At 48.7% G+C, this 12,142-nt stretch overlaps 1 protein-coding gene across 13 annotated transcripts in view; it reads left to right on the top strand.

Moving 5' to 3' along the window:
* CADM1 (cell adhesion molecule 1) overlaps positions 1 to 12,142 on the top strand; it is a 318,560-nt gene that overhangs the window by 281,353 nt on the left and 25,065 nt on the right. For 9 of the 13 annotated variants that reach the window (XM_048512897.1, XM_048512892.1, XM_048512891.1 and 6 more), the window contains one exon: positions 5,775 to 5,807. The exons of the other annotated variants lie outside the window; for them this stretch is intronic. In XM_048512897.1, the coding sequence (XP_048368854.1) occupies positions 5,775 to 5,807 (33 nt within the window). The remainder of the gene's footprint in view (positions 1 to 5,774; positions 5,808 to 12,142) is intronic. 13 annotated transcript variants of the gene reach the window in all.

Genomic DNA, 12,142 nt, shown 5'->3' with positions numbered 1-12,142 from the left:
AGGTGCACACACATCAAGTCCAACGGCCCAGGCCAACCTAGATGTGTGGGGGGGGGAGCGATTCCCCCCCCCACACACACACAAGGTGAACCCTGTGCGTGGGTGCCCACAGAGAGGGCTCTGAGTTCCATCTATGGCACCCATGCCATAGGTTCGCCATCACTGTTCTAGACAGCAGCAGGGCACATTAGACATCCCCTGCCATGGTACAGCAGCCGTTATTTACTCCAGTGTCTCCAGTACCTTGGGTTTTCTATTTAATCTAATGGAGTGTGGCTCGATCCATATTGGTGGGTACACAGTAACAACATTAAAGACACCTGCATCCTAGATTAGGATTCCCCAATGTGGTGCTTTGGGTAACCACAGTGCCCATAGGTGCCAGGATGCCTGCGGGCACCTTTTCTGGCACTCGCCAGGTGTTTTAGAAAGCGAGTGGGGTCGGGTGAGCCTTTTGCCCCACAGGGTTTTCGATCTGTTTTGCTGTGCAGATTTTTTTAAAAGTTGCTTTGGCAATAGCTGCTGTAGTAGGACAAGATTCTTCATTGTTATGACTGCAGATACGCTGCGCCTATTCAAGAAAGTATTTTTCAATACTATGCCCATTTTAAAAGGCACCCTGTTAAATAGAGCTTCTGCCTTAAATGTGGAAGAGTTACTGTTAAAGTTATCCTCGCCCTTACCGTTTGATATTTTGTGATTTGCCTCTCGTGGCAGCCATTTTGTGGTTGCACCCCCCCCCCCCAATCCAGTGCCAGAATTCCAAAGGTGCCCCCAAGCTCAGAAAGTTGGGACCCCCTGCCCTAGAAATAAGAGCCCTCCATTCAGCAGTGCCGTAAGTCTTGGCGGCGGCAGTATCAGCCACAGCAATGCGCAGCTTCTGTTTATCACAAGGGCCACTTTCCTGGTGGACGGTGTGGCCTTCGATGATGGGACTGAGAACCTTCAACGGCTTGTTCGGCCCTGTTTCCTTTGGCTAGGTGGGAGGCTGGAGAGAGAGGCCTGGGACGGAGCCGTGTGGAACGAAGCGTTAAATCTCAGCGCAATATGCAGTGCCTGCCACACTTTGAGCCATAATTTTCCATGCTGCACAAAGCAACTAAACAGATCCTGATTACTTTTGTGAAACATCTGGTCTGAAAATGAAGCTATCTCACGGGCGTAGTACAAGCAGGCCACTGTCCTTTCGGCGGCCCTTGAAGTTCCTCTTCTATGGAGGATGCTCTTGCGGGAGTACAAAGGGGACTTCTTATGCCGTTCTCAGCACAGAGCAGACCCAAAGCCCAGAAGGAACGCCCCCCCCCCCCATCTCTGTGCTCTTTGTCATGCAAGTTGTGAGGTTGAAATGAAGTGTATTTGGTTATAGGTCACCATAAGTTAATGGGAGATTCTGGGCATATTCTGTCTCTCGCGCGCGTGTGTGTGTTTTTACAATCATGCAGTGCTTTGAAGCACAGCTGATCTCCACACTGCTCTGTTGGTAAACTGCCGGCACAGCTGGCTGGCCACCGCAGGCCGGGCTGTCTGTCTGCTCTGGCCTTTAGGGATGCGGATGGATGAAGATCTGTGTGGGACCGCCAGATCATTTCCACTTAAACTCAAGATCATTGCCGGCTACGTCAGGCCGCTGCCTCAGGTAGGTGCTGATTGTACAACCGGATCTTGCATTGGTTGAAAACACAGCTTTAAAGCGCCGAGTGCCCCTCACGTTCACCTCAGAAAACTGCAGGGCTTTAAATGGATGAACTGTTTTCTTTAAAAAAACAGTCCTTAGATTTCTGTTTTTGTTTACGGAACCCATTCTGTTAGGAGTTGCGGACTAATTTTATGGATTAGTTTTTAAACCCCCCCGGTCTGTCACATTGAGTGAACAATTTAAAGTTGGAATGAAGCCACTGGAATGGATTAGAACGTGCTGCTGAACAGCCTCTGCCCAGCTGGCTCCTTTTAAAAAATATTATTTTTATTATTTTTAATTATTCTTTTTTTCTGCTGCTAAGACATGATGGATGTCCAAAGGCCATGGATGGAGCCCGTCCATTCCTATTTTGCAGGAAACCCCCTCAAACTTGGCAGCCGCAAACTATTAATTGCCTTCAATATCTGGCTGCCATTTTTCTTTTTAAAAAAGGTGAGTCCTATTAAAGGTAGTGCTGGAAAGCCAGGCAGTGGGGATGGTGGTGGAAAATGCCATTAAGTCGTGGCCAATTTGTGGCAACCGCACAGAGTTTTCAAGGCAAGAGACATACTGAAGTGGTTTGCCAATACCTTCCTCTGTAGAGCAACCCTGGTATTCCTTGCTGGTCTCCCGTCCAGACGTTAACCAGGGCGAAGCCTGTTTCCCAGGTCTGATGAGTTTGGGCCATCCAGGGAAGGGCACGCCAGGCAACAGGGAGGTTTGGGCAGATGGCTCCTTCTTGGGTATCAGGTTTCCATGTTGTGATAATGCAGAGGGCTAGTTCGTGTGTGTGTTGTGTGTGTGCAGGTTTGGGGGGAGGGGCAGGCAAGAGGGGCATTTCCTCCTTTCCCTTGTAAGTTTAGCTTACTATTAACATTGAGCTGAGAATTTTCCCATCCTCCTCTTCATGCTAAGACTACCTGCATCCATTTGGAAAGGTGGGGTGGCCATCTTAACGTTACCAAAAAGGCATCTTAACCTTCTACCATTTCTGGAAACACAGCATGCTGCAGAATCGCTGGCGGTCCCTCCTCGGTCTCCTTACCAAAGAGCCAGGTGTGGTTAGAACTTCCGTTTTCAGTGTGTCTTGCTTTTCAAACTTGAAGCCATTCTTTTCAGGACAATCACTGCAAAGTGCCTTAAGAAGGTAAAGGCCCACAGGCCCTGCTGCTAAGAAAGACGGGTCTTTGGGGAGGCATCTAGCCAGCGCACCTTTAACCATTAACTGCTTTGTTTCCTGCTGCGATCATCCAAGTCCATCTGCTAATCATGATTTTGCCATTCCAGCTGCAGCCAACATGATGTTGTTTGACTTTGGATCTTTGTTCGGCTTTAACTGCTTGACAACTTTGTGTTTCATTTTGTTTGTTTGTTTGTTTGTTTGTCTGTTACCTGCTGATCTCTGTCCCTGGATGGGAAAAGCGAGCTGCACTGTGCCTGGAAACCCTTGACTGATTGTCTTTTTCTAGCACGGGAAGAGCAGTTCCGGCCCCTGTACAGTTTTATTTAAGCCGGAAGTGCGCACAACGTCCCCCTTCCCAGGAAAACCAGTAAATTGAGTCTACTGGAAGACAGTGACCTATCCAGAGTTCACACGCTACTCCACCTGGTCGTACATGTTAGTCCCTCGGTTCCCTTCGCCCTTGGAGAGCAAATTTAATTAAAAGAACGCCATCTTGGTGGCTAAGCAGTACCAGAGGGACAAGCCTCCCTTTCTGTTACTCGTGAGAAGGGCAGCTACTCTCACTTTTGTGCTCCCTGTGTTGCAGTCAACACAAATGAGCCTGAAGCGTTGATTGAGCTAAATCAGCCTGCAGGTCAGGACTAGTAATACAGAAACATCTCTATCATGGAAACCTTGGTGAAGTGTCTTATTTTAATTGCATAGGGTTTCTCTCTCTCTCTTTTTTTGCTTCAGTATTTTAAAGTGTGCCAGTCCGTAAGTATTGTGGAATTTTTCCCATGTGGGTTATGTACATGTATATATTTATATTTACTTGTCTTGCCCTGTCCCTCTGGAAAATTCACGTGTACGTTGTCCTTGCCCTAATTGCAAGAAGAGAAGGCTGGACGGTCCTTTCAATTCTGTGGAAAGTTTGGCCCTTTCCAGCTTCTGTGGCAACCTGTGAACTGTGGAGAAACACCTCCATGAGAATGTCTGCTCTCATAACATACATCTTAAGTCCCAGGGCAGTGTTTGAGCCTTGCGTGGCTTTTTGCTTAAAGTTTTGCTTTTTTTTTTTTTCATTTGAACATTGCCTGTGCTGAACCAGAGAGACATTCTGTTGAGGTCAATGGCCACACTTGGGCTGCTCTGTGGAAAGCATCTTAGATCTTCTCGGCATGTTCCAGGGAAACCACCTCTTGGCCTCCGTGTTCACCCAGCCTGTATGACTGGCAGAATTGTTTACTTTGGACAGCTGGGTTGTTAAGCTCTGGAGAAGTTCCATTCGAGTCCAGTAGCACTTTCGAGACCAGCGAGGCTTTAGTGAGTCAAAGCTACCTTCGTCAGATACTGGTTGTTCTCAAAAGCCACCCTCCCCACTCCCCCACCCCCAAAATTTTTGTTGCTCTTTGAAATGCTGTTGGGCTCAAATCTGGCTGTTCTACTGCCGACCAGACCAGCAACCTTCCTGAAACTAAACTCTGGAACGAAGCCCGTGTTGGCAGGCTGCTGAATTAGAGAGGATGTATCTGGTCAGCATTTGAGGTTTTGGAGGCATTCCTGGACCCCGAGTGAACCCGGACAAAAGCAATGGGCTTAACTTCCACCATGTTCACTTCGGCTATGATGAGCCCACCACAAATCTGCTAGGAATGTTCCGTGGCACTCAGATAAAGACGGAAGCCCAAGTCTTTGGAAAACGGAAAATGCAGCCTCGGAGAGATGTGGAGGGAGGATCCAACCCGGACATCTTGACTGGGAAAGGCAGGGTTTCTGGGGGGTCCACTATCTGACCCCATGTTGTAAGCTTTGCCGGCCCACTTAACCAAATGAGTTGAGTAACTGGAATTATGCTTTGCCTGGGCCTTGGCAAAGGCCCACTCAGTGCACTGTAACTAGGGATGAATGCTTCTTTTCCCTACCTGCATTCTCAGCAACAGGAAGTCTATAAAGTACTGCCACCCACAGGGATTAGGGTTGCCAACTTCCAGGCCTCACCTGGAGACTGCTCGCTGTTGTTGGAAAGATTGGCTACTTTAGAGGGTGGGCTATATCACATTATACCCTGATGAGGTTCCCTCCCCAAACCACACCTTCCCCAGACTCCAACCTCAGAATTTCCATGGATGTCCCAACCCAGAGCTGGCAGCCCTACTTGGACTCCCCTCCAAAATTCTCCTGTAAGGAAGCCGTGGGAAATCTGTCTTCGGTCTCTGCAGAGCTGGGCTGCTCCTCAGTTATTGATTTTCTTTCCTTGATCCATGCCTGGCTTGAAAGAGGCATGGCTGCCTTTGCCCTTCCAGACAAGGCCCTCCGTTCCTTAGGTTCCTTAGTCTCCTGTGGGGCTGGGCTGGGGTGGGGTGGAGGTCTTCCTGCTCCCCAGAATAACATGGATGCAGAATGTGGTGTGGCATCCATGGCTCCCCTCTGCATGAAAAGAAACGGGCCCTGGCGATCCAGACAATGCTTTGCCTCGTTCTGGCCGTTGAAATGAGAGGGTCGTGTTTTGCAAAGGCAGTGTTTGAATGGACAGCACCCTCTTCGAGACCGGCCGGCCCTTCCGCAGCTGGGCGCCCCCCCCCCCCCTCCGGTCACAACCAGAGCCGGGTCTGTGGTGTTTCTCCTCACTTTGCACGTCTCCCTAACTCTTGACCACCAGGAAGCATCACTTTTGGCAAAGCAAGCAAGACTTTTTGGATCGTCCCCCTCCGGCTCACAGCTTTTCAGCTTCGAGGCATGTCTTTTTAAAAAAAAAAACAGTGCAACTCACTTCAAATGCTTTTTGCCTTTCATTTTATTATGGCTTGTCACGCAATGTTCTTTGAAAGCTTGCTCATATATTATCTGTTCCATTTTTTTCCCATCTCCCTTCTTTTGCATGCCGTCCCTCCTGTTTCTTCCCTTCCTCCAAACCTCTGTTCCCGTGTGTAGACACAACGGCGGCGACAGAACCGGCAGTTCACGGTTGGTATTTATTGCATTCCTGTTTCTCTTCTCTCTCAGCGATGCTGGGCAGCCAGGCAAGCATGGGAGCCGGGAGGGGGCGTTGGGGGTGGCCAAGACCTCTAGCAAAATCACATTTCCACTGGACTGATCTCACAAATATGCCGTGACAGCTAAGGCTGGAAACAGTGCTTGGCCTCCTCACTTCCGATGTGGGTTTAGCCTTCCCTTCTGCTGGCGAGTTGGCTTCCAGCAATTCTCCCCACCCAGCAGAAATTGCAGGGCCTGGAAGAGCAGAAGTGTGGCCAAGAGGTGGCAGTCCATATTGCTATTGTTTGGAGCAGTTACTGGGCTTTGGAAATTGTGGGTCACATGTTGCTTTTTGTACCAAAGCCTGGGGTTTTAGTAAACCCCTCAAATATCCAAGTGAGGCAGGAGAGTTTAGTACTCTGAGATTGTCATTTGGCATTATCTCTGTTATCACAGGGATTGCACATAAAGCACCAGGACACACGCTGCCCCTGCAGCTGATCCTAACAAGACTAGCTCATCCGTCCGTGTATCTGCAGCAGCGAATGGCTTTCCCTCTCCCGCCCACTCCTCCCATTTCTGAAGTTCAGTCCGGTCTCTTGGGCTAACAACTGAGCTGATAGAAGATTGGCAGGGAGGACTTCAGCATAAACCTCAGAAGCATGACAAGGATTGCACTGAAACACACAACCAGACTGAAAGGGCACCCTTTCGCCTTGTTTCATAACCGGTGCAGGGAGGTTTTCACAAGGCCACGCAGGTCAACACGGCCACTGAGGCAGAAGGAAGGAGACACTGTCTATAAAAAGTAGTTCCCGAATCTATCCATTGGTAGCAAGTGAGGAAGAGACTTCCTTCCCTTCGTAACCTCCCTGATAATTGCAGCGCTCATCCTTCGGCCACTCATTGTGAGTCACATTGAAGAGAGGTGCAGTAGGACATGGGGGTGCTGGAGTTCAAGAAGCTGTTAGGAAGTTTCAGGGCTTTCTTCATATGGAACCCCTGTTCATGGGTCCACGTAGCCCAGTGCTATCTGCTCCAGCAGAGGCTATGGGTTGTTTTTTTTTTTTTTTTTTGGGGGGGGGGGTATTTTTTCCAGCCCCGTTCCCCAAGCTCCTTTTAATTTGAGGTGTCAGGCAATGGTCCTTGTTTTTCCTGCCTGCTTCCACTGAGCAATGCCACCTTCCCAAATTCATCAAGCGTCAAGCATACGGCATCATCTCATGACTATGCCCTTCACATTGGCTAGCGTGCGTGTTGAGTGCCATGAAGTCGCTTACGGCTCAAGGTGACCCCATGAATGAGGGACCTACAAAACAGCCATCATCCCAGTCATAGAAAGTCAAAGGTTCACTGGGGTCAAGTTTAGAACCTGATTCTAAACTAATTTGTTCGGTTCATGTCCAATAATACCTTCAGGGCCTCCCAGAGTTGGTGCGCCCTTTGTCAGAGACAACTTGGAGTGGAGATCTCAGAGGGTGATCCTATGAAGCCAAGGAATGAACAGTAGAACCTTCTAATGCTCAGCTTCATGTGCTTTGAGACATCTCATATGCAGATGCAGTGCACCCTCCACACTTGGAATTTTTTAGGAATTTTTTTGGCTACTAAAACAACTTCATAGAAGCACTAGAGCTCTGTGAACGTCCTCATTTCATTGTAAGTGTAGCAGCTGCAAGTCGGTTGCCAGAAGTATCAATAAACAAATGAAGGGACTGCATTTTTTAATTCAGCACTAGTCTTGTTACAGCAGGGTAACGGGTTCAAAATATTTAAGCCAAAAAGCTTAAGCCAACAAAGGAATAAAATTTATATTTTATTCACGCCAACAAAAGGGCAAACAGCATCGGGGAACCACACAAGATGACAGTGTGTTCTTACTTTTATAGGTTACATCAGAATAGCAGTAAAAAGAATACACCCCAAAGTTCATCATCATCAATCAGTCATAAAGAAAGGTGGAGATTTTCCCTTTCCCTAAAACATTTGAGTATTCTAAGACCCTTATTGGAAGATGGGAGCATCTGATCCTTTGACGCAAGATGAACTAGGACCTGTTTCTTTCCTATCTCTATTGCCTTTTGTTGTCCTTCTTCTCAGAAAGAGAGCCTAAACATCTTTATGCTTCTGGCTCTAGGGGAAGGGCAAATTCAAGGCATCTAAGACCTTAAAACAGTTGAATCTGCACATTTTGTATAACTCTGGACAAAGGGCACTCTGCTTAAACTATCAAGCTTGCCTAGTAACAGAAAGAGAATAGACTTTCAGGCCTGCATCTTTTCTTTGCTCAGCTACATTATGGTTGCCAACTCCCCATTACAGAAAGAAAGTAATGGGGGGCAAGAAGAAAACCTTTGCATATAACAAAGTATATCCTTTATAAGCCTTCTGCCCCTACAGTCTCTCTTTTTGCAGAACCAAAAGGTAAAATCTGGTTCCTTGTCCAACTTCTGCTATTGTCTTTGTGCAGGCAGAGTTTGACTCAGCTCAGTCAGTGCTTAGTCATTGCGTGACCCACCAGAATCTGTAAATTAGATTTGAGCAGCTCCTGTTTGGAGCAATTTAGGAAATTCAGGATTGTCCTCCACCAGAATTCCTACTGAAGGGTTGTGCCCAAGACTTAGGACAGACCACACCACACTGCATGAAACCATGTTCTAACATAGTGTAAAGAGCCTGTTCTGTCATGCTAATCAGGAAAACTCTTAGGGTTAATGAAAAGAGAACTCCCTTCAGTTCACGAGGATTAAGTTGGCTTTTTGAAAGCTTTCATTGCAAATAAACACCACACCGTGTCCCAAGACACAGAGAGAGAGAAACAGGTTTTTGTGAGTGCTCCAGTAGAATCTTGCGAAGAATTCTGAAACCATGTGACAGTGCACACCTGTCTCCCCTGAGTCCCCACTGGCTCCTTCTCTTCCCCTATATTTACTGTGTGGGTTGATAAAAGGAGCCTCTGGACCTCTACTACTTTGGGGAAAGGAGCATTGCTGCCTGCACAATGTAAATATAGACAAAGGGACAGAGCACAGAGAAATCTAGAACGGGGCTCCCAACCCTTTTGAGTCTGTGGCCCCTTTTGGGATTCTGGCATGGCTGCCACAGGAGGTAGACCCACAGAGACAGACAGGGAGAGAAGAAGAAGCAGGGAACAAGAGGAATATTTTTTTAAAAAATACGCCGGCAAAATAACACAACAAAGAGGGAGAAACAGCACTGTTTGGGCAGCTGCCCCCCCCCCAAGACTATTGCTTTAAAAGGCGCAGCCAGTGAGATCTTCAGTGTCCAATCAGAAGCCCCGCATGGCTCCACCCGGTTCCTAAAAACATCTGGCCAAGAAATGTGTTGGTGCTCTACTGGGGGCACCTGATTTAGAGGAGTGGACAAATAGCCTTTTGACCCACTCCAATATGCAGGCCGGCTCCTATTCTATGAAGCCGTCGTTTGTGCTGAATTGGGATGAGTCTTTCCAGATTGGGGGAATTTGCCTTTTGAGTACCCGGCTGTCATTCAGCCGGATGGTTTCTGATGCCCTCCATGGTTCCCAGGGAGCAAAGTTCAGTGGTTCTCTCTGTATCCCTCCACCTCCTTCCCTCTTTCAGAAGCTCCTGAAGCCGTACTAGACAGAGGAGCAAATGAGGGTTTTTGAACAAGACTTTGCTTCTTCAGGTGAAAACCTCCTGTACACAAAGGCAGTAGATGAGGAGTTGTCTCTTCCACTGCTCAGAGAGGAGGATTTGTTGTTGTTGTTGTTTTTCCAGGGAGCAGGTGAATGTAGTGCAGACACCCCGCCCTTTCCCATTAGGAGGTCAGTCAGGGCGCTGCAGTCCTTGTCCCTCAACATGAAGGGAATTACTGCAGGGACATTTTTCCCGTGCCTTCCTGCCATCAGCCTTGCCATCATCAGTGGCCATTTGGGAGCCGGTGCTCATTAGCAAGGAGTGGGCAGGTGATGTGGTTCCCCCGGGAAACAGAGCATCAAAGGTGCTTGACCTAATGATGGAGAGACGCAAGTCAAACCAAGGGTCATCCACGTCAAGCCAGAGGCATATTTCAGAGACAGTCCACGTTTGTAGCCAGAACTGCTAAGTGAGAAATGATGGATTTTGCTTTGAAAGCATCTGATGACTCCAAAAAAAGAGAGGCCAATCTCTGGGCCTGCAGGTGCCCAAAACTGTACGCTGAAGGTGAGGGAGGCCTCTGACCATGGGCGTAATTGCGGGATTTGATCTATGGGATGCTTTTCTCCCTTCCGTGATGATGCTGGTTCCTATGGAGTGGCTTCTAACAGAGGCCGTTCCCATTTCCCTCTGGGCGGGTGCCTTCCCAAGCTTGCCTTGCTGGTGTTTGTCAGAAGTGAGCAGATGATGTTTGTGTGTTGGCCATTTTTTTTCTGAACAATGTCCAACTGGGAGTCAGCATGTCTGTGGACCATGAGAAATGCATGAGGGGCATGGAGACCTGTGAAACCAGATGGATTTTCTCCAAAAAACAAACAAAAAAAGAGGGGCGGGGGAATCAAATTAAAACTGCTGCCACAACCATTATGACAGGTAGAAGGCCAAATATCAAAAGAAGGGTGCTGAAGTAGGCAGCGGACAATTTTTGGAGTGTATCCTAAAGGAGTGGAAACAGAGAGTTTGTGTGCATGCAAAAAAAAAAATGTAGCCACCCCTCCTGCAAGCCGTTCTTCCCTCACGGGGTAGAATGGGGAGCTGCTGCTATGCATGGGCCGCATTGAAGCACGGGCCTGTTAACTTACCTGCTGAACAAAGCCGAGATCGTCCACTTGGCAGTTTCCATGTCTGCTCCCCCCTCGTCTGCATTCATCATCCAAGTTCTACTAAACGCATGCTTGGTGGCTGGGCCCCCGTTTGGGCTGCACTGCAGGGGCGGTTTTCAGAATGCTCCCCCCTTGCCTTTTGGAAAGCTCCTGTCCCCCAAACCAGCCAGGCCAGCGGCACGGCTGCATGAGCGGGAGAGGAAGGCCAGCCCTGTTTGCCAAGCCCTGGCCTCTGCTGTTTTTGCAGAGCGGATTTCTCCTCGCCAATAATACCGCTTGAGCTTCTCCAAGGATTGGTCTGATGAAGCCGGCTCTGGGGCCACTTTTATGAATCAGAGCTCCTGATGAGCCACTTGTGAGCCTGTCTGGGGCAGGTGGATGACACAGAGAGAGAGAGAGAGAGAGAACAGCCATTCAAAATCAAATGTGCGTTTGGATTGTACGATTCACAGGTACAGGAAATTACAGGACTGTTCCAAAATACTTCCTCCTGGGGTAGCAGGCGGGGTGCCCCTGGGTAGGATCCAGTCGTTTCAGTGGGTCTGGCTTTGTGGAAACCACCTGTTGGGTGGAGCCCCCAACCCCACAGCCTAAGCTACTGCTCCACATGTGCAAGTCCTTTTAGTGCTTCTTTTGTGAAGTCAAAGTCGATGCTGCTGGCATTCTCAGCAGAAGACTGACTCGCATTCCCCATCCCGAGCGCATAGTTCAGAACAAAAATACACACATAAGAGACTCAGCATTGTGTAGTAGGCAACACGTAAATGGGCTTTAACCTCTTACCGATATTCCTGCAGTCAGGTCATTGGCATGGCAACCAGATGTTGAGATGCAGATGTTTGCCTAGCGGTGCCTCCCTTTTTTTTTTTTTGGCCTCAGGTCAATCTGGAGGTTGACGTGCTCCTGTCCTATGTAAATTGGGAGCCACCGTTTTTGGGCTGTAGAGAAGGTTCCCAGCATCTCCTTGAGCAAGGTGGGAAATTTCTCTCAACCTCAAACCTGATAAAGCTGAAGTAGGGGTGGGCGGGGAATAGAGCGAAAGGAAGACAAGCCCCCTTTGTCCTGCCCAGGCAGCAGCCTTCGTCCGTCTTTCTTAAGCATTCTGCTCATCATTAAGGAGGACGCAAAGCAGTTTGCAGGCTAGGCCTCTGACCAGAGCCAAAGGTTCAAGTGAATGAAGAGTCACAGCAGCTCCGAAGGAAAGAGCAGCATCTGGTGCCAAGCAAGCCCCTCAACAAACCTCCCAGCGAAATCGGCATCGTCACGCTTGAACCGGCCTGAGGCCTTCATTTTTGCTTAGCAGCTGTGTTGGGCTCCCCTGTGTTCTGGTTCTTTCTTCTTGGGAGTGCCTACAGGTGGGCCAAGTGCAAGCCTATTCAACAAACGAGGTTGTTCTCAACTGCTCAACCTGATGCAAGTCAGAATGGCGGGTTGCACAGAGACTATGCCTGCCAACACTTGTTAGCCACCGTGGCTACACGGGAAGCTCTGTGGTTGGAAGGCAGAATACTTCTCAGAACCAGTTGCTGGAGGGCAACAGCTG

Source organism: Sphaerodactylus townsendi, linkage group LG12, assembly GCF_021028975.2.
Source record: "Sphaerodactylus townsendi isolate TG3544 linkage group LG12, MPM_Stown_v2.3, whole genome shotgun sequence".
NCBI lineage: Eukaryota > Metazoa > Chordata > Lepidosauria > Squamata > Sphaerodactylidae > Sphaerodactylus > Sphaerodactylus townsendi.
Note: the sequence above shows the minus strand (reverse complement) of the source record. Positions and strands in the feature narration are given on the sequence as shown.